This window comes from Sapajus apella, unplaced genomic scaffold (genome assembly GCF_009761245.1).
Source record: "Sapajus apella isolate SASKATOON/1434 unplaced genomic scaffold, GSC_monkey_1.0 scaffold39, whole genome shotgun sequence".
NCBI classification, from domain to species: Eukaryota; Metazoa; Chordata; class Mammalia; order Primates; family Cebidae; genus Sapajus; species Sapajus apella.
The window spans coordinates 2797879-2819940 of record NW_022436979.1 but is presented as its reverse complement, the minus strand read 5'-3'; the positions used below and the strand labels follow the sequence as shown (position 1 = coordinate 2819940).

The following is a 22062-nucleotide window of genomic DNA, read 5'->3' as shown; positions in this document are numbered from 1 at the left end:
TATAGTGTTTTAAAAGCTATTTTAGCTCATGGGGCTCATTTAGAAGCTGAAAACTGTGGACTCTCCACCTAGAGAAGTACACACATTAAAGTTTACATTTTTAGAGATTCACAGTAGAAACCTGTTCATGGACGCTTTAGAGTCTTTTGGATAAAACATCTCTAAAATGTCTAGAAATTCTTTTTTGTTCATAATATAATATTCTGTAGATATTGAGGCAATTCTTTTTTTTAAATTGTTTTTACTAGCATATAGGAATATTCTGTGGTATGTGGAATTATTCATTGCTAACATATGAAAATCATTTTTTTTTTTTTGAGGTGGGAGGATCACAAGGTCAGGAGTTTGAGACCAGCCTGGCTAATGTGGTGAAATCCTATCTCTACTGAAAGTACAAAAATTAGCCAGGTGTGGTGGCATGCACCTGTAGTCCCAGCTACTCAGGAGGCTGAGGTAGGAGAATCGCCTGAACCCAGGACGCGGAGGTGGCAGTGAGCCGAGATCGTGCCACTGCACTCCAGCCTGGTGACAGAACGAGACTCTGTCTCAAGAAAAAAAAAAACAACAAAACAACTGTGGTATATATGTATGATGAAATATTGCTCATCCATCAAAAGGGATGAATTAACGGCATTTGCAGTGACCTGGATGAGACTGGAGACTATTATTCTAAGTGAAGTAACTCAGGAGCAGAAAATCTTATGTTCTCACTAATAGGTGGGAGCTAAGCTATGAGGCCGCAAAGGCATAAGAATGACACAGTGGACTTAGGGACTTGGGGGGAAGAGTGGGAATGGGGTGAGGAATAAAAGATTACAAACAGGTTGCAGTGTATACTGCTCGGGTGATGGGTGCACCAAAATCTCACAAATCACCACTAAAGAACTTAGTCATGTAACCAAACGTCACCTGTACCCCAGTAACTTATGGGGAAAAAAAAGAAATACTGAGGACAGAGGAACATTCAAATTGCCCCATGAGTAGGCAATCAGCAAAATCCAGGGTACAGAACTCTACTGGCCCAGACAGCCTGCTTTCATCAGTAGATAAATTGTAAGAAAAAGAAAGTGATGGAAGGAGTCTTCAGACTAAAAGAGACTGGAAACTTACTAAATTTTAAAATGGGCAAACCACAGTGTACATTCAAAGTGATTAAAATGGTAGATTTTATGTTGTGTATCTTACCGCAATTTAAAAAAATATAATGGGCAAGACTAACCTGTATATCTATGGGGCAGGTAGAGGAACTTCTGTGGTGTCTGGCAAAGTTTTATTTCTTGACCTGGATGATAATTTCAAGATTGTTAGCCTTATAGTAAGTCACTCAGGTATATATTTGTTTTATGTGGTTTTCTGTATCTGTGTTTTAGAGTAATATTAAAAAGCAGATTGGAAGCTCTATGTGCGTAGTTGGGGATTGCTGGCAGTGGTCTTTACTGTGGGATGGTGTAGGTGGGCAGACTTTTTAACTGGTGGGACCTCCGATGTCAGTCTCTTTAGCTCATCAGTTCTCATATGCTCAGGACCCTTGTACATGCTTAAAAAATGACTAAGGACCACAGAGAACTTTTGTTTATGTGGGTTACCTCTGTCAATATTTACTTTAATAGAAATTAAAACTGAATTTAAAAATATTAATTCATCAAAAATAATAGTAAACCCATTACATGCTAATATAGATAATATATTTCTTATGAAAAATGACTATTTTAGAAATAAAATATTGGAAAAGTGACATTACTTTACATTTTTGTGAATCATTTTAATATCCAGCTTAATAAAAGACAATTGGATCCACATTATTTTTGCTTTTAATATCTTACAGTATCACATATGGTACAGCATTTGAAAACTCCACTGTGAACTTATGAGAGAATTAGAGTAAAACAGGCAAATGACATTGTAGTATTATTTTGCAAATAGCTTTGACCTTGCTCACGCCCTGAGAGGAGGGACTCTTAGGAGTTCCTGGACTACACTTTGAGAACCCAATGTTATAGCTGTTTTTTCTCTCGAGCTGGTCAGATTTTCCAGGGAAGACTCTCCTGCCTGGAAAGCTGACTGTCAACGTTTCTGACCATCAGTCTTTTAACTAGCAGCATTCTGGAACCCAAAGAGAGAAGAAAGCTGTAAACTTTCATTTTATTCCTCAGTTGTTAGCATGGTAGTCTGTAATAAACTATTCTGGTATCTCAGAGAAGGAAGCTTGTATTTTAAGGTTCTGTCTCCTATGCAAGGTATAGGAGACGATGAGAGAAGTCTAATTGCTATTTTAAGCACTGCACTCCTCTTGACTTGCAGAAGTACCAAAATCAACTAATTTTATCATCTTTTGGGAATTCTGTCATGGAAGTTTGGTTGTTTTCATTGTTTCCTATTTCTGGCCAAAATTCAGCTTTTTCGGTCTGTTGTTACTGCCTAACTCCCATCTACTTTCTAGCATTTGTCTCCTCTTCTTTTTTTCCTTTTGGATTTATGCCTTTAAAAAACAAACACAGAACTCTCTAAGGTTTTGTTGTTTTATTTGGGGACATAGTAGGGCTCAAGGTACCACCTTTAGTCGGAAATCCCAGCAGTGCCATTTAAATGGTTGTTTCTCTAGCACTTACTTTTATTTTGTGGTAGTACATTATTTTCATGGGATAAATGCAAGTTCTTAGACAGGCTTTGCCTCTCCCATCAGATAACCCTCATTCCCACATTGGGAAGGATTCTGGTGATATTACCCAGCATCCTTGGGACTCTGAACAAATCAAGTGAGGCTGCCTCTGCTGAAGCAGTAACCACTCATGCAGCAGATCAAGAAAAACTAAGCTCCTAAGGCCCCTAGAAGATAGTCTCATTAGCAGAGAACAAACTGTCTTCACCTGTTGTTCTCACCAAGTAACTGTAAAGAACCATGTGCAGATATCACTGTCTTTCCTGCAGGAAGATTATTTATTACTAACTTTACAGAGATTCTTTAAGGTTCTTTGAGAATACAACAGGTAAATCCAGACCTTAGTATCAATTGAGCAGGGAAGGAATTAAGATACCTTATCCTCCTAAGACAGTGGCCTTAGGCCTTGGTGTGTATTAGAGTCATCTGGAGGGCTTGTTAAAATTCAGAGTGCTGGGCTCCATTCTCAGAGTTTCTGATTCAGTAGGTTTGGGTAGGTTTCAAGAATTTGCATTTCTAGTAAGTTTCTGATAGACTGGGGATCATACTTGGAGGACTGCCATATACAAGAGCTAACCTTGAAACTTCCCAAAAGAAGGAATTTCGTGAAAGCATGGTTATTGTTTAACACAGTTATTTCTGGTGAAGTAGGTAAACTCTTTAATTAAAAAGTTTTAACATAGAGAACAGAATATGAATAAAACAAAATGTCACATGCTACAAGTGAAGTCCTGAAATGTCACATGCTCTGAACAGCCCAAGTTTATGATTTATATCTCTGGTTTCAGTTGCTTGACAGCCTGTGTTTATGAGAGTCAGTAAGCAAACAATTGAGAACTATACCACATAGGAATATAAGTTCCATTGTACTTTAGAGGCACGTTGGCATTAAACATCATCTTATCCAATTCTTTATAAACACAAAAAGAATGATCTCTGCCACTTTTTTTCCTATGAAATTCTTCTGTGTTCTTTTCTTTTGAAGAAACACAGTTTATGAAAATGTATATATTGTCTAAATTCCTTATTAAACTATCCCTTGTGGTTGAGGAACTTAAGATCTCATGAGAAAAATAAGGTTGACTAAGATTGAGAATAAACTCATAAAACTTTTTTTCTTTCCTTTCCTGTCCTTTCCTTTTTTTTTTTTCTTTTTGTTTTAGAGGCAGGGTTTTACTTTATCTCCCAGGCTGGAGTGCAGTGATGTGATCATGGCTCACTGTAACTTCAAACTCCTGGGCTCAAGCAGTCCTTCTGCCACAGCCTCCTGAATAGCTGGGACTACAGGCAGCATCCCCACGCCCACTCCTGGCTCTTTTTTTTTTTTTCAATAGAGATGGGAGTCTTACTGCATTGCCTTGGCTGTTCTCAAACTCCTGGCCTCAAGCCATCCTCCCACTTCGTCCTCCCAAAGTGCTGGGATTACAGGTGCGAGCCACTACATTCAGCTGAAAACTCATAAAACTTTATGAGTGAACCCATAAAAATAGAAGTATTTTAGTGTTTGCTAAAATAATAAAGATACTTTTTCAAAAGGGAATGTCAACATTTTATAAATTTAAAAACTACTAAAAAGCATTTATTAGCCTTTAATTGCTTGAAATCTTTTAGAGTCTCCCTGTCCAATACTTGTTATTAGATTCTCATACAATTCTTGTAAAATTTGTTTTGTTTTGTTTTGTTTTGAGACAGAGCCTCGCTCTTTTACCCAGGCTGGAGTGCAGTGTTACAGCCTTGGCTCACTGCAGCCCCACCTCTCAGGTTCAAGCGATCCTCCAACCTCAGCTTCCCAAGTTGCTGGGACCACAGGTGCGTGACACTGTGGCAATTTTTTTGTATTTTTAGTAGAGATGGGGTTTCACCATGTTGGCCAAGCTGGTCTTGAACTCCTGACCTCAGGTGATTCACCCCCCTCAGCCTCCCAAAGTGCTGGGATTACAGGTGTGAGCCACCGCACCTGGCCTGCAGTGGTTGTTTAGTCTCCCATTCACATGTTCAACTTCTCTCTGATACTTTGGTTTCAAGTTGTTCATTCCTGGCATATTTTGATAGTTATGATATTAAAGGTTATGAGGGACCTTTTAGAGCTCTGCTCAACTTACCAATGGCTGAGTTATGCTTTTTCAAGCATGACTATAATGTTGCTTATGGTCATTTGCCTTGGCTTCTGGGTGCTTTCAGTGGAAAGGACTCATGAGTTCCTTGGTTATAGATAGCCTTTGTGCGGTGGCTTTCTCAAATGCCAGTGGTAGTAGTGATGTACTAGGCATATGAGCAGGCTCACTACCTCCTACAGGGCTGGGTTTGCAGAGATCTCAGAAAACTTGTCTCATTCTCCAGGGCTGTACCCCTTGTCAGCAGGCTTTGTATTGGGCTGTGTAGTTTGACCTTCAGGCCTTTAGGTGGCACTATTATCAATAGGGTGCAGAGATCTCTGATAAAGTGATTTTCTTTCTTTTGAATAAATGCCCACTAGTAGGATTGCTTAATCATATGGTAGTTCTCTTTGTAGTTTTTTGAGGAATCTCCATACTGTACTCCATAGAGGCTGTGCCAGTTTACATTCCCACCAACAGTGTGTGAGTTCTGGTTTCTCTACATTCTTGCCAGAACTTCCTGTTTTTTTCTTTTTCTTAATAGCCATTCTGACTGGAATGAGATGATATTTCATTATGGTTTTGTTTTGCATTTCCCTGATTAGGATGTTGAGAATTTTTTCATATATTTCTTGGCCATTTTTATGTCTTTTGTGAAGTATCTGTTCAGATCACTTGTCCATTTTTTAATAAAAAATATTTTTGCTGTTGGAAATGTTTGAATTCTTTGCATATTCTGGACATCAATCCCCTGTTAGATGAATAGTTTGCAAATGTTTTCTTCCATTGTGTAGGTTGTCTATTCACTCTTTTGATTGTTTCCTTTGCTGTGCGCAAGCTTTTGGTTTAATATAATGATATTTATTTTTACTTTAGTTTCCTGTGCTTTTGAGGTCTTATTCATAAAATCTTTTTCTAGACCAATATCCTGAAGCATCTTCTCAGTGTTTTCTTCTAGGAGTTTTGTAATTTTGAGTCTTATGTTTAAATCTTTGATCCATTATTTTTTTTTCAATTAGGATTTGAATGTAGAATTTTAAATTTTCTTTTTTTCTTCCTTTTTTTCGAATTTAACTTTAAGTTGTGGGATACATGTGCAGAACGTGCAGGTTTGTTACATAGGTATACATGTGCCATGGTGGTTTGCTGCACCTATCAACCCATCATCTAGGTTTTAAGCCCCATATGCATTAGGTAGTTGTCCTAATGCTCTCCCGCCCCTTGCCTCCCACCCCCTGACAGGCCCCAGTGTGTGATATTCCCCTCCCTGTGTCCACGTGTTCTTATTGTTCAATTCCCACTTGTGAGTAAGAACATGTGGTGTTTGGTTTTCTGTTCCTGTGTTAGTTTGCTGAGACTGATGGCTTCCAGCTTCATTCTTGTCCCTGTGAAGGACATAAACTCATTCTTTTTTATGGCTGCATAATATTCCGTGGTGTATATGTGCCACATTTTCTTTATTTAGTCTGTCATTGATGGGCATTTGGGTTGGTCCCCAAGTCTTTGCTATTGTAAATAGTATTGCAGTAAACATACGTGTGCATGTCTCTATAGTAGAATGATTTATAAACCTTGAAGGATGTGAACAGGCGCTTCTTATAAGAAGACATTTATGTGGTCAATAAACATATTAAAAAAAAAAGCTCATCATCACCGGTCATTAGAGAAATACAAATGAAAACCACATTGAGATACCATCTCATGCCATTTAGAATGGCATTATTAAAAAGTCAGGAAACAACAGATGCTGGCGAGGCTGTGGAGAAATAGGAACACTTTTATACTGTTGGTGGGAGTGTAAATTAGTTCAACCATTGTGGAAGACAGTGTGGTGATTCCTCAAGGATCTAGAACAAGAAATTCAATTTAACCCAGCAATCTTTTTTCAGATAGGATTTTGATGTGGAATTTGATCCATTTTCAGTTGATATTTCTATAGAGTGAGAGGTTAGGATCTAGTTTCATTCATCTTCATATGGATATCTAGATTTCCCAGCACCATTTATTTAAGAGATTGTTCTTTCCTAATGAATATTTTTGGTGCCTTTGTCAGAAATCAGCTCACTGTAGATATGTAGGTTAATTTCTGGGTTCTATATTCTGTTCCATTGGTCTTTGTGTCTTTTTAAAATGACAGTACCATAGTTTTTTGGTTACTATAGCTTTGCAGTATATTTTGAAGTCTAATAGTGTGATAACTTCAGTTTGTTCCTCTTGCTCAGGATTGCTTTTGCTAATTTGGTGTCTTTTGTAGTTGTACATGAATTTTAGGATTTTTTTTTCTATTTCTATGAAAAATGTCATTGATATTTTGATAGAGGTTACACAGAATTTGTAGATTTCTTTGGGCAGTATGGTCATTTTGACAATATTTATTTTTCTAGTTCATGAACATTGAGTATCCACTTTTTTTTTTTTTTTGGCATCTTTTTCAGTTTCTTTCATCAGTGTTTTAGTTTTCCTTGTAGAGATCTTTTACCTCCTTGGTTAAGTTTATTCCTAGATATTTTGGGTTTTTTTTGATAGTTATTATAAGTAGAATTCCTTCCTTCCCTCCCTCCCTTTCTCCCTCCCTCCCTCCCTCCTTTCCTTCCTTCCCTCCTTCCCTACTTCCTTTGTTGTTTGTGTATAGAAATGCTGCTTATTTTTGTACATTGATTTTGTATCCTGAAACTTTACTGGATCCATTTAGCAGTTCTAAGAGTTTTATGGTAGAGTCCTTATGTTTTTCAATATATAAGATCATTTTGTCTGCAAACAGGGACTGTTTGATTTCTTCCTTTCCAATGTGGATTCCTGTTGTTTCCCTTGCCTAATTGCTCTGGCTAGGACTTCCAGTACTATCATGGTGAGAGTGGGCATCCTTATCTTGTTATATCTTGAAAATATTTGAGCTTCTTCACATTCAATCTGATGTTAGCTGTGGGTTTGTGATATTTCACCTTTATTGCATTGAGGTACTTTCTTATATACCAAATTTATTGAGAGTTTTTTTTTTTTTTTTAAATCATGAAAGGGGTTGTTGAATTTCACCAAATGCTTTTTCTGCATCTGTTGAGATGATCATATGTTTTTTGTCCTTCATTTTGTCGATGTGATGTATCGTGTTTACTGATTTGCATGTGTTGAACCATCTTTGTATCCTTGTGAGATATATCCTACTTGATCACGGTGTATGATCTTTTTGATGTGATGTTAGAAGATTCAGTTTACTAATATTATGTTGAGGATTTTTGCATGTGTGTTCATTAGGGATATTGGTCTGTAGTTTTCTTTTTTTTTATGTCCTTATCTGGTTTCAGTGTCAAAATTATGCTGGCTTTGTAAAATAAGTTTGAAAGAATTCTCTTCGGTTTTTTTGGAATAGTTTGAGAATTGGTAGTATTGTTGTTGTTGTTGTTTTGTTTGTTTTTAAAATGTTTGGTAGAATTTAGCTGAGAAGCCATCCAGTCTTGGTGTTTTCCTTGTTGGGAGGCTTTTTATTACTGATTTGTTATCATTACTTTTTATTGATCTGTTCAGGTAGTTTCATTTTGGTTCAGTCTTGGTAGTTTGTATGTATCTAGGAATTCATCCATTTCCTCTAGGTTTTAAAATTTATTGGCATATGGTTTTTCATAATAGTTTCTAATGATCCTGTGTATTTCTTTAGTATCAGTTGTTACAGCTCCTTTTTTTTGTTTTTGATTTTGTTTACTCTCTTTATTCTTAGTCTAACTAATGGCTTATTGTCTATCTTTTCAAAAAATCAACTTTTTGTTGATCTTTTATGTTTAAAAAATCTCAATTTTGTTTAATTCTGCTCTAATTTTTATTATTTCTTTCCTTCTACTAATTTTGGGTTTGGTTTGCTTTTGGAATTTTTGTTTTTCTAGTTTAAAACTTGTTTTAGATACTAGGTTTTGCCATGTTGCCCCGGCTGGGGTGCAGTGCCTTTTCACAGCCTCAATGAGAGTGTGCTGTAGCCTCAAACTCCTGGCCTCAGAGCAATCCTTCCCAAGCCTTCTGAGTAGCTGGGACTATAGGTGTGCACCACTATGCCCAGTTTTTTCCTTAGATTCTTAAGATGAATCATTCAGTTATTAGAAATCTTTTAACTTTTTTTATCTAGGCATTTATTTCTGTAAACTTGCTTCTTAATTGTGCTTTTGCTGTATCACATAGGGTTTGGTATTTTGTGTTTCTGTTTTTATTTGTTTCAAGGAATTTTAAAATTTCCTTGTTAATTTCTTCCTTCACGCATTGTCAGTCAGGAGGATGTTGTTTAATTTCCATGTATTTTTACAGTTTTGAATATTCTTGTTATTGATTTCCAGTTTTATTCCATTGTGGTCACATAAGACACTTGATATGATTTCAGTTTTTAAAAATTTTTTGAGATTTGTTTTGTGTCCTAATATATGGTCATTCTTGTAGAATGTTCCATGAGCTGATAAAAAGAATGTGTATTCTATTGCTGTTGGGTGAAATGTTCTGTAGTTGTCTGTTAGGTCCATTTAGTTTGTAGTACAGTTGAAATGCAGTGTTTCTTTGTTGCTTTTCTGTCTAGATTATCTGTCCAGTGCTGAAAGTGGGGTGATAAAGTTCCCAACTATTATTTTATTGAGGTCTAGCTCTCTTTGTAGATCTAATAATATATGCTTTATATATCTGGTGCTCCAGTGTTGGGTGCATATATATTTGCCATTGTTACAGCTTCTTGCTGAATTGGTACCTTTATTATAACATCCTTCTTTGTCTCTCTTTATCACTTTTTACTTAAATAGCCTGTATTATCTGATATAAGAATAGCTACTCCTGCTTTTTGTTTCTGTTTGCATTGATTTTTTTTTTTTTCCATCCCTTCACTTTCAGTCTTCGTGTGTCTTTTACAGGTGAGGTGGGTTTTTATTTGGCAGCATATAGTTGCACGTTTTTTTAAAAAAATTCATTCATTCAATCTCTTTTAATTGGGGAATTTAATTTGTTTACATTCAAGGTTATTTTTTGGTAGGTGAGGACTTAACTCCTGTCATTTTATTGATGGTTTTCTGGTTGTATATTCCTTGTTCTTTAATCCTCCTTATTGTTTATTTTTGTGGCTTAGTGGTTTTCTGTAGTGATAAGGTTGGATTCCTTTCTCTTTCATGTATCAGCTCTACCAGTGATTTATAACTTCATTTGTTTTCATCATGGTGGTTAGTGTCTTTCACTCCCAGGTCTAAAACTCTTGAGTGTTTTTTATAGGGCTAGTCTAGTCTTCCCTTAGTTTTTGCTTATCTGAAAAAGCCTTTATTTTTCTTCATTTCTGAGGAATAGCTTTGCTTATATTTGATAAAGAATATTAAAGCAATGTTGTTTACTGGCAGGATTTTTCTTTTAGTATATTGAAAATATTATTCCTTCCCCCCACCCCCAGCCTATAAGGTTTCTGCTACGATATCTTCTGTTGGCCTAGTGGGTATTCCTTTGTATGTGACTTGACATTTTTCTCTTGCTGTTTTTAGAATTCCTTGTATTTGACTTTTGACAGTTTCACTATAATATGCCTCAGAGAGGACCTGTTTGGGTTGAATCTTTTTGGGGACTTTAAGCTTCTTAGCTCTGGATGTTCATCTCTTTCCCAAAACTTGGGGATTTTCTTTTGCTATTATTTCATTAAATATGTTTTCTATGCCTTTTTTCTTCTCTTCTCCATCTGGAATTCCAAAATGCAAATATTTGTTCATTTAACAGTGTCCCATTCATTCTGTAAGTGTTATTTATTTATTTATTTATTTTTGCCTGCATGAGTTATTTCAAAAGGCCTACCTCCAAGTTCAGAAATTCTTTCCCCTGCTTTGTCTAATTTGTTGTTGAAGCTCTTGATTGCATTTTTAAATTTTATTCATTGCATTCTTCAACTCTAAGGTTTCTGTTCGTTTTTTTAAAATGCCATCTCTGTTGAATTTCTCATTCAAATCATGATTTTCCTGATTTCATTGACCTGTTTAGCTATATTCTTTTTATCTCACTGTGCTTCCTTAAAATTATTCTTTTCAATTCTTTTATGGCTTTTCATATATTTCCTTATGATTAGGGTATATTACTGGAGCATGATTGTGTTCTTTTGGAGGTATATGCTTTCTTGCTTTTTCATGTTTGATGTGTTCCTTGACGTTATTTATATGCATCTGGTAGAACAGTCACCTCTTCCAATTTGCTGGAAGGTTTTGTAGGGAAAGACTTATTTGTATGGGGGATCTTAGAGTGTTGGTTAGGTGGGGTAGGTTGGCTTTGGTTCTAGGTGGATACAGTACTGTAGTGTCTGTGCAGATTCCTTAGCTGTGACCCACTCTACTGATGTTTGTAAGGGCCCAGTGGCCTAGGCTGTGAGGATTTGTAGCAGTGATGGTCCAGCTTTGCTGGGGTGGATGCACTGGACTGTTTCTCAAATTGGGGGCATGTGTGTGCACAGTATCAACCAACTTGGGGTCTTGCTTGCTGGGATTGGGGCCACAGGGATGTTTCTCAGGCCCTGGGTGCAGGCATGTTAAGTTGGCTTGGGGGTGTGTCTGTCAGAGGTGGGCCAACTGGGCTGTTTCTTGTGCTTGGGACAGTGGTGTGCCTCTCAGCCAGCCAGGGGTTGTGTCCATGGGGGTTGAGCTCATGGGGCTCTTTCTTAGGCCCTAGGCATGATCATGTGACTGCTCAGCTGGCCCAGGGTTGTGTCTACTGGAAGTGAGTCTGCCAAGCTGTTTCTCAGGCCCTGGGCATGGGCACAGGGCTGCTGGGAAGGTCTAGGGGCATGTATGCTGGGATTGGGCCCACTGGACTGTTTCTTATGCCCTAGCTTGGGCACAGGTCCACTGGGTAGGCCTGGGGGCATGTCTATGGAGGTAGCGGGTGTTGGGCTATTTCTCAGGCTTAGAAGATAGGTAGGTAGTTGCTCTACTGGCCTGAGGGCATGTCAGGTGCTCAGCGGCTCAGGGGCCCAGTATGGCCAGCTCAAGGGTAGGTATGTATGTTTTGGGAGAATTGCCAGACTGTTTCTCTGGCTGGAAGTATAGGCAGTGATGGTTGGTTTCCCTGCTGTGCCTGATCAGAGTCACAGCCAATCCTGGGCCCAGGTTCTGAGTAGCCAGGGTTGTGGCACTGCAGCCACCCATGTGGGTTTGGTGGGATCACAGAGCTGCTGGAGAGGTGCATTTGCTACTGGGCCCCAGAGCAGGCCCCTGAGGGGTGGGAGTACATATCTCATGTTTCTAATCCAGAGGAATGCAGCAATGTGAATCCACAGCAAGTCTCTAAGTCGGTTCAGGGCTTGTGAGGACTGTGGAATTCTCTTGTAGTAAGGATTGTAGGTGTTTGCAGTGGTAACGGGGGCTGATGGGGCTCTGCTTACCTTTTCCCATCAAAGGAAAGTTTCTCCTCCTGACTTCAGGCAAGTCAGGGTTGGGGGTGCAGGAGTATGGGGCAGCAGAGACAAGGTGTCTCCATGCTGCCTTCTGGACTTTTGAGTGACTGCAGGTACCTCTCCACTCCCCTACTTGCACTCCAGTGCTCTTCCTTTGACGCTTCTGTTGAATGTTAACTGTTCATTTCCTGGTCCTTTCTTGGGGGGATGAATGCCAGGAATCTCTTGTTAGCCATCTTGCTGACATCACTCTTATGTAACTTCCTTTCCTCGTCAAATGCTGTTTTTCATATTTATCCATGCTGATAGAAGTAAATCCATTTCTATTGTATTTTTTTTTTTTTAAAGAGATGAGGTTTCGCCATGTTGGGCAGGTTGGTCTCAAACTCCTGACCTCACGTGATCCACCCACCTCAGCCTCCCAAAGTGCTAGGATTACAGGTGCAAGCCACCCAGCCAAATTCATTTCTTTAACTCTGAATAGTAAGTAATATTTTGTTGCATAATTTAATCCGTTTTGCTCCTTCTAGGAATAAAACAAAAGGAAATTAGGCTTTCCTCAAATTTTTAATCCTTTTCTACATATTTAAGTTTCTGTAGGTCCTGGTTCTTAATTTTTGTGCCATATGCTTTTTTGACCTTCTTAAATCTTCTGGATCCCTTCTCAAAATAATGTTCATGTAGGCATAAAATACAGAAGAAACAAATTAAGTATTGATTAAAGTATTAAAAACCAAACACAATAATACAGATACCTCTAAATTACAACATCTATTAGTAACTCTGCCATAATTTTGAGGTAATGCTGAATTTACACAGATTTTAAGATATTTCAGTATTTGTGACATAATTTATACCAGGAAAGTCCCAGGTATTTTATACTGTTGTGTTTTGTTGCCTACATTCATAATCGAGTGAAATTCTAAATTTCAGCTGGGCGTTACTAATTTTTTTTCCATCCAAGTTCACAAATTTTAACCATCTGCACAATTTTGTTGGGTATGCACATTTTGTAATTGAAATGATTTTACTTTAGTTTCCAACTACACTAAAATAATAGCTGAAATTTATTGACCTCTTACTGTGTGCTGGTACCAGGTCAACATTATCATCCCCTATAATCATCACAGCAGCACAAAGAGGGGGTGCCATTTTAATCTCTGTTTTTCAAATAAGGAAATCGAGGCTTGGGGAGGTAAAGTAATTTGCTTATGGGTCACACATGATGAAAAGAGCTAGGATTCAAATCCTGGCTGGCCAACTCCAACACTCAAGTTCCTTAGCACCATAATATAGAAGTCATATTTCCGTAATTTAAAGGAGTCAGACTAAATTGATGTTATGATACAGGTTCTAGCTTCTGAGCAAACCAAGAGGATTTTCACATTATAGATGTTCATAAAAGGGAACGTCAAGGACAAATTCAGCATTAAAATATATAATGAATCTTGTAAGGTACGTAGCAAGTCATGGGGTATAGAAGACAATGTGAAATAGATGATTCTAGTCTAATTCAAAGGTATCCCCAAAGCTCCATTAGATTGCTTATGTAAAAGATAAAATGTCTTTACTTTATGGAGGCTGTGAATTACATAAATGACCAGCTTTCTCTTTCCTGTAGCAGGAAAGCCTAGGCCCAAGTATGTTATCCATCTGCTGTAACTATCTAGATATTATTAATGCTATATGTATACATGAATATGGGTGTGTGTATAATTTTATTTTGTTCCATTTATTATATTCTTACTTCCTTCCCTTCCCCTCTCACTTTTAATTTATACCATCTTGCTGTACTTTATCCTTGTGCGCCACGGCACTGGCATATATTTACATGCATACCTACAGTACGTTGCTATGGCAGGCAGAATTCTAAGATGGCCCCCAATATCCCCATCCTCTGGTGTATACACACCTCCTCTCAATTATCCAATCAAATGTGAATCTAGCTGCTGCTTTGAAGGGACTTGCAGATGTAATTAAGGTTCCCAAAGTCTGGGGACTTTAAGAAAGGGAGATTATCTGGATGGACCTGATGTAATTTAAAAGGGACAGAGCCTCTGACGAAAGAGCAAGTGTGAGAGGGATCTGAGGTGAAGGAGATTCTCACTGCTGACCCTGCAGATGGAGGGGGCTAGAGGGCAAGGAATACAGATGGCCTTTAGGAGCTGAGAGCAGCTCCTGGCTGGACTAAATCAGATGTCTCTTCTCCTATTGAAAAAAGTTACCACAACCACTTGAATTTGGAAGAGGACCTTGAGCTCCAGATGAGAATACAGTCCAGCTGATACAATGATTTTAGCTAAGACACTGAACAGAGAAGCCAGCTACATCCTACCTGAACTGCTGATTACAGAAAACAGTGAGTAATAAATAAGTGATGTTTGAAGCCTTGAAATTTATGCTAACTGATTATGGCAGCAATAGAAAACTAAAACTGAGTATTTTGCTTCACAAAACTGCAACTGTTATTTGTCAAATATTTATTGATGTTAAATCCACATTACACCAGCACAACAATCCAAAGTAGTATGATAGTACTTTTTTTTATAAATACAATATAAAGGTGGCAAAATAATACTAGTTAATCCCAAACCCAGCAAATTAGCAAAAAAAAGTCACATTCAGAAAAATTTGGCAAGTAAGACATAAGTCATAATTCTACAATAGAGATAGGTCCACGAGAGACTCTTTATATGGTATCTTAAATCCCATCTTAGCAATGCATATAAGTGTGGTCAAAGAAATTTGAACCACGCTGCATAGAACATCTGCCACCCAGTGCTCAAGCCTATTAATCACTGAAACCTTGGTTGGTTGTGTTCTTACAAAGAAGTAGAAAGCTGTACATGTGAAACAGTAATATGAAATATACGGGGTGGTACACAGATATAAAATCATTTTTAAAAATACTACGTATGAATTGAGTAACTGAGCTAAGAGAGGCCACTTATAAATAATGAAAGATATATGTGTTTTACGTAAGGAATACAGTGTTTTCTTTTCATAGCAAAGTACCATTAAAGCCTCATGTTTTGTACTACTAGGTTAAATTATTTTTTCTCCTTTTTAAAATTTAACAGTTCCGACTTAAAACCATCAAGTCTGGTCAGAATCAACTCAGTCTAGCTGATGCAAATTCATATGCATTCAAAAAGCGGTCTTTACCGAGATACCTTTACAAACCTTGGAATCCAGCACCTTCTCAAGGTAAGGTTTCATGGCAGCAGGGAAGTAAACTAATAATTCCACTCACCACATCTTGGTGCCTTTGAAAAAATACTTTAAGGCACAAACCTGTTTTTGTCTCCCCTTGTCTCTCCGCTTCCTTCAAGTAGACTAGATCCTACAGGCAGTTTCCCGTTTATGCCGCCTTGCAGTCTCAATCCATTTTCAACCTGCTCTACATACCTACAATCTTCCACTACTACACAAACTTCAGACACCACGGTCTCCACAGCATGTGTGCTCCACGCTTCCAGCTGGCCCTAGGTTCCTCCAGTTGTGAATGGCAGTGTTTTTTTCACCTGTGTTTAATTTTCAAGAAAACCAAAGAATAGCCTGGCCTTTGCTACCTCTCCTGTGCCTTCTACTTTTATCTAAATGGACACACTAAAATTGTGCTGGTTACACTTTCCTTCATTCTCTTCCCTTTTCCTTGCAAACCCATGATTCCTCCAAATACTATATATGCCTTGGTCATCTGGGTGGTTTGGATGCTTTTTGTGGAATGAACTGTAATACATTTCTGCTTTATTCAGAGCACTTTATATTATTTATATTTAAATTAGCCTTTTAATATGGTTTGTAAATTGGCCTTTTAATATGGTTTCCTACCAAGGTAGCATGAAAGCACTACACATAAAGAAAAAAAAAACATTAAGAACTAAGGTATTAACCTTGTTAGAAAACTCTTGATATTACTAAAATTTAAGGCAAGTAGTTCCTTCCTTATGATTTAATATAAAAACATTTGCTAAAAGACAAGGCATTTACTTGGATTTCTTTGTCATTTCTTCTTTTTTCATCCTTATGTATTGCACTTGGTTCACTGTATCTGTCTGAATACACTGCACTTCAGAATCACTGTAGTATTGTTTGTGGTACAACTGCCTCATTAAACATTTCACACTATCAGGCTACACAGCACCTATATCTTGTGTTTAAAGGCACTTGTAGCTAATACAAATTGTGATTACCTGTGAACAACTGATTTCCTTTAGTATTTTGGCATTTTAGGTCACTTTAATCACAGTAATTCCAAAGTTTTAAATTGGACAGTAAATGTGAATTTTCTGTGCAATGTGTATATTTCTATTAGCATCATCTACTTAAACTCTAAGTTTGGTATATCAAGTAACAAAAATATTATTTTGGTGTTTTTTTATAATTTCTTTTATAGCCAAAGGTATGTTTCTGCCTTTTACATAATGTGACAAAGGAATATGCTGGTCAAGGCAATGGCTGTTTCAGTGTTTCAGCTTTAACAAGACGACTGCTGGATTACAGGTCCTCACTTTCTACCAAGGCAGTATTCAGTGTCAGGGGAGATGGGTTGGCTTCAGGTTGGAACGCTGCTTTGATGTCTAGTCCCTGGTCCGAAAGTGCTGCATAGCGACTGGCTGAGGGCCGCACTTTTTTTGGCTTGGTGCTCTGTGACTGCTGATGCCACTGGGCTACAAAGAAAAAGAGTAATTATGATTTTTAATCAAGATAAACGTGGAAAGCCCTTAGATACTGCAAATAAATACAGAATGTCTAGATATATGCCAGGCACATACTCTGTGAAAGTCTGAACACATCCATGGTAGGAACATGGAAAATTTAGGAACACTTTTGCATTTTACTCACATGTTGCAGATTTACTGTCTATACAGGGTAGTGAGAATACGGCAGCTAGATTACAAAGGTCAAGTGTAGTTTGTCTTTTTTAAGCAAACACTGCAGCACAAGGAATCCTTTGGAGTAGCTGATAAGCTTCCTAATTCTCATCCTCCCTCCCCTTTTAAAAGAATATTTTTTCTTCAATAATTATAGCACTTAGGAATTCTGGATGTGGATACTTTAATACTAATAAATCAACTGAAAGGAACTGTACAGTAGGGAAAGTTGAGGCCACACATTTCTTGATGACCCTCACAAAGTTATTTCAAGAAGCAGCAAAATTTGAAATAAGTTCTTAATTTTTTTCTAGTGTTTTTTTAAATATCAATGGATCACATAATGCTTATTGCACTATACTGTAAATTCCATGGGAACAATTTTCTTTAAATTTAGGATGCATGTACACAAATATACATATACCAACACAAGTGTATTGCTGGCTGCTTAAGATATATTAATGAGAAGCACTAAGCCACAAAAGTACGCATTCCAGGATCAATGGAACACACATTTAGAGTGCATTAGGACACTGCGATAGAATTATAGGACGAAATGTTAAAAGGTAGTCATTTGCAGAACACAGTAACAAGAACATGTGAAAAACATGGTTATGCCTTTGCCTACTGTTAACTCCTAAGGATGCTTGAGTAAGGAAGCCACAACTAACTAGCCAATGTAAGAGAAATCAACATGCATATTTTGCTAATGATTCAAAGTTCCTGAATGATACTTGGGTATTTGTTCTCCTGGTGTGGTTCACTATTAATGTTGAGAAACTATAAATAGAAAGAGAGAAAGCAATATGAATTTTTTGACAAATAAAACACAGTAGTTGTTTCTAAGATTATAAAGAATAACGTGATTTGCTGTCCAGATGTCTAAGTTTTCATAATTTAATGAGTAAATGCAACGCAATGAGATGAAGTGGCACTCACTGTAAACGTCCAGCCTGGCAGTACAGGACACAATCCCTGCTTCATTCTTGGCTGAAACAGTATACCACCCAGCATCTTCTTTTGTGGCTCCCTGAATGAGCAGGCAGATGTAGCCATGGTTGTCCTGGTGCATGCTGGGGAAAAGGATAAAGCCATTAGGGTTCTACATTTTTAAAAAGTTGCTTTGGACATGAAGCATCATTTTTAATTAGATCATTAGAAACAGAATTGTGCAAGCAGCTGATAATAGGGTCATACTTATGCTGTAGAGACTACTTGCCCCATTAAAGTTAATGAGAGAAAGAACAGATGTCAAGAGTGGAATAAATCTGTGTACTTAATTCCTAGCTCAGGATCTGCCTTTACAAAAATCACTGAATAGTCTTTTACCACTAAAGCAAATGAATTCATCTTTTCTTTAGATAGAATGATAAACACTTTTAAGAAATCACCGTTAGATCAAATACCATTATAGCTTCCTTCTAAAAGCTTCATCCTACATTGGGTAAAGCATGGTTTTTGTGTGATTTCATCAACAGCACGGCTTTTACACATAAATCTGCATGCTATATAAAATATATCTTTTGATACATCATTAGGACTGAACTGTTTGCTAAGGATTGGGTTGTCATTGTATAGTCTTACCTCACTCGGTCAGTGCTGTGAGTGAGTGATTCATTTTCTTTCTTCCAAAATATCTGAGGTGGTGGCACTCCCAATACACGACATTCCAGCCGCACTGGGTACCCATCAGCAACTCCTGTGTTTTGCAGTTTCTCAATAAACACAGGGGGTTTGTGTGCTTCTTTAGCTAAGAAAACATGAGATGAATTCTCTATCAATGATACACAAAAGCAGCACTAGAAAGAAGTCAGAAGCCTTTTGGAATATTGCTTCAATAGATCTTTTATGATGCCATTTTTTACTCCAGGTGTTAAGATGCTAGTCCCCTCTCCAAATTATTCTTTTACCAAGCAAAGGTTTGTATGCTTCATTCTGCTCATTTATTTCCCAATTAATTCAACTCTGATTGGCTCACACTGTCCACTGGCCATCTGCTCCACAGAATGCCTGTCTGACCGGCTGTGGGAGACTCCTGAGTCATTGCTGGCATCTGTGATGGCTTCACTACTAATTATGTTACCCAGCACACACAGCCTCAACCAACTACTGCCACCTAGTGGTGTAAGGACAAGTATTTCTAGGAATTTGACCACTCAGATTCCTTCATTGCCATTTGCAATGTTTGCCATGAAGATTCTGAATATTTGTAACTCTTAAGTGAGACATGGCATAGAATTTAAAGGAGGAAATTTAAAGGGAAGGCATCTTTATCTAAATTTGGCAGCTTTAAATAGTTACCTGTAAACTAGGAATGTGTGTCCTATAAATTACAAATTTCAATTTGTATTCTTTGAAGGAGGCTATAAAAAAGACAGCTTTATTATTACCTTGAAGGAAGGAACCCATTAAAAAAAGAAAACTTTAGTACTTATTCTGAAAAAAATCAGGTTTGATTGTTAACAATCTGAATATTACCATCCAATGGGAAATTGTTTTTTATTGGATCAACTGTAGTAGTGGTAAAAACTACTTCAGAGAATAAATAAGGTTTACATATTTTCTTCTGAACTACCAACAATGAATCTGAGAATGCATTCCTTTTCCACCACTGCTCCCCCCTCTGGAGTGACAGATATATCACAGCAAAACAGCTAGGAAAGAGCTCAAAGAGGATGAAAATTCTACCTCAATTTTTCAAATGCTTAATATTCTTCAACACCATGAGTTAGGTTGAAGGTTGGACTTTTACTTAATCTTACATGGTTGCCCATCCTAGGCTATTCTGGGAGAAGTGGGAACAGAAGCTCACTTTGCATTCTCTCTGGGGTCCCAGTTTTGCAAAGAACATAAAATAGATAAAACAAGTCTTAATGTCACAGCAACACACCAGAAAGAATAACATCTACCATTTCGGGGCACTGCTATGCGGGGTACCAGTTACGCAGAGCTTCATACACACTTTTATGATTTAATCGTCAGGAAAACACTGTGAAGTATCATATTCCCATTTTACATATGGAGAAATTAAGTTTCAGAGACATCGATTTGCCAAAGGTCTCACAACTAGTAAAACAGACAAGAGCTGGGACTGAAGCAGATTAGACCCCAAGACTCTGCTCCCAATTACTGTACGTCACTATCTTCTGACAGGAGTGCTCACTGACGCATACTGAGCTATCTAAGTATCTTTTGGACCCCCAGTCTGGGTCCTAAAGGACAGATATGATCGAAAGACATTTAACAGCAGAAAAGTGAAGTTTTAGTTTGAGGTTAGAGGAATGAATGAAATCAATCCTAGCATGTAAGAGTATAGAGTACTTTGTACAAAACTTGATAGCATGGCTAACCTGTAGCACCACAGCCCACATATTTACCACATTTTTATGTGAAGACATAGTGCCATTATTAGAATCATAATGTAAGAGTTTTGTCAAGACCTCCTGGGTTTTATTCTCACTGCTCTCTTTCTTGAAAGAGTTCAGTGACTCAGTATGATTAGAAGAGCTCTAGGAGTCAACAGATTGTTTTGAATCCCATCATCAACTTACGAGGTGGGACCCTGGGAAAGTCAGAGAAGATTTACTCTGATTCTCTCATAAGGCTGATGTGAGGGCCAACTGATAGATGACGTACATGAAGAACTTTGCAAAAAGAGGTGTAAGAAATAAATGCTATGTTTTGTTATGTTCTTTTAAAAAAGAGATCAGGTAATCAGAATATTTACTTACACCTAACTCTCTAGGATGGTATAAAAACCTTCCCATAAATGTTTTCCTTTTAGGTGTCTCAAAGCATAAGACTTCATGTAACAACACTTTAACAGAATAATAATGAAAAAGTAAATCTGAGTGTAGTTTGACTATGACTTTGAGGGTAGATGACAATGTTGTTTTAAAAACTAGGGGTGTGTGTGTGTGTGTGTATAAATATATATAATATGCATTATATATGTGCTTATATATTATACATATAATATACATTGTATATATTATACATATATAATATACATTAGGTGTTTATATATTATACATATATAATTATATATGTTTATATATTATACATAGATGATATACATTATATGTTTATATATGTATATATAATATACATTATATATATGTGTATATGTACACACACACCATTTTTAACTTACATAAAAGTTTAGGTGTATGTGTGTGTATATATATACACATATTATATGTATGTATATATGTAATGATATATGTATATATGTAATGATATATACATATATATGATATGTATACACACACACACACACACACACACACACACACACCCTAGTTTTTAACTTACATAAAAGTTTAACTTGCTTATAACTTTATATATAAGAAAATTCTTTGGTTCTTGGAGTCCATACTGCTGTTACTATTTGTCTATGTGACACTGGGGGCTACTGTACACACAGGAGGAGGTCGAATGACTCAGAAGAGCTAATAAAATCTTTTTCTCTCTTTGCTAGGTGAGTGGGATAAATGAAAGATTTGTTTCTGTCTTGCTAGGCCTCAGAACATCCTCATTGGCTATTTGAACATGTCCTCATTGGCTATTTTGATGATACAGTCTATTTTTTCAGTACTTTGATTTGTTTTCCATATTTAGTGATGCAGAATTAGTTTACATTTGTAAGTCTGGTGTTCATTCTGTCAGAGAGCAAGGATTCACAGATTAGCCTACCAGCAACCACAAGCTCCAGGCTGAATGAGTTCTGTCCTGCACGGTTGGTAGCTATGCATGTGTAGATGCCGGCATCGCGTGACGTGACTGGCTCTATGATCAGAGAGTGCACCCCGTTCTCACGCACCAACATCTTGTGAGCACTGTCAGGGCGTATAGGCTTCCCATCTAGTTGCCAGCTTAGATCTGGGGTTGGTAACCCACTGACCTAAATCAAAAAAGAAATGCATGTCAATTTCTCTACTACTAAAATGGAGTGAAATCACTGGTAGCTAAGATGCTCACATGAATTCCTCCTTCAGTAGTACAAGAGATGGCTTTGAGTATCAGCTCATGTTACTCTTTTGCTTAAAACTTTTC

At 37.4% G+C, this 22062-nt stretch overlaps 2 protein-coding genes across 10 annotated transcripts in view; one reads left to right on the top strand and one right to left on the bottom strand.

The window, feature by feature from the left end:
* Nucleotides 1-22062, top strand: part of CBR4 (carbonyl reductase 4) — a 109950-nt gene that overhangs the window by 61151 nt on the left and 26737 nt on the right. The window lies entirely within an intron of this gene.
* The window catches only part of PALLD (palladin, cytoskeletal associated protein), a 452487-nt gene continuing 445020 nt past the window's right edge, over nt 14596-22062 (bottom strand). For 7 of the 9 annotated variants that reach the window (XM_032298622.1, XM_032298623.1, XM_032298626.1 and 4 more), the window contains 4 exons: nt 21703-21910; nt 18592-18757; nt 17947-18080; nt 14596-16803 (listed from right to left, as the gene is read on the bottom strand). In XM_032298622.1, the coding sequence (XP_032154513.1) occupies nt 16631-16803; nt 17947-18080; nt 18592-18757; nt 21703-21910 (681 nt within the window). In that variant the 3' untranslated portion in view covers nt 14596-16630. Of the gene's footprint in view, nt 16804-17741; nt 17788-17946; nt 18081-18591; nt 18758-21702; nt 21911-22062 lie in introns of all 9 variants that reach the window. The other 2 variants (XM_032298624.1, XM_032298625.1) reach the window with 1 other exon arrangement.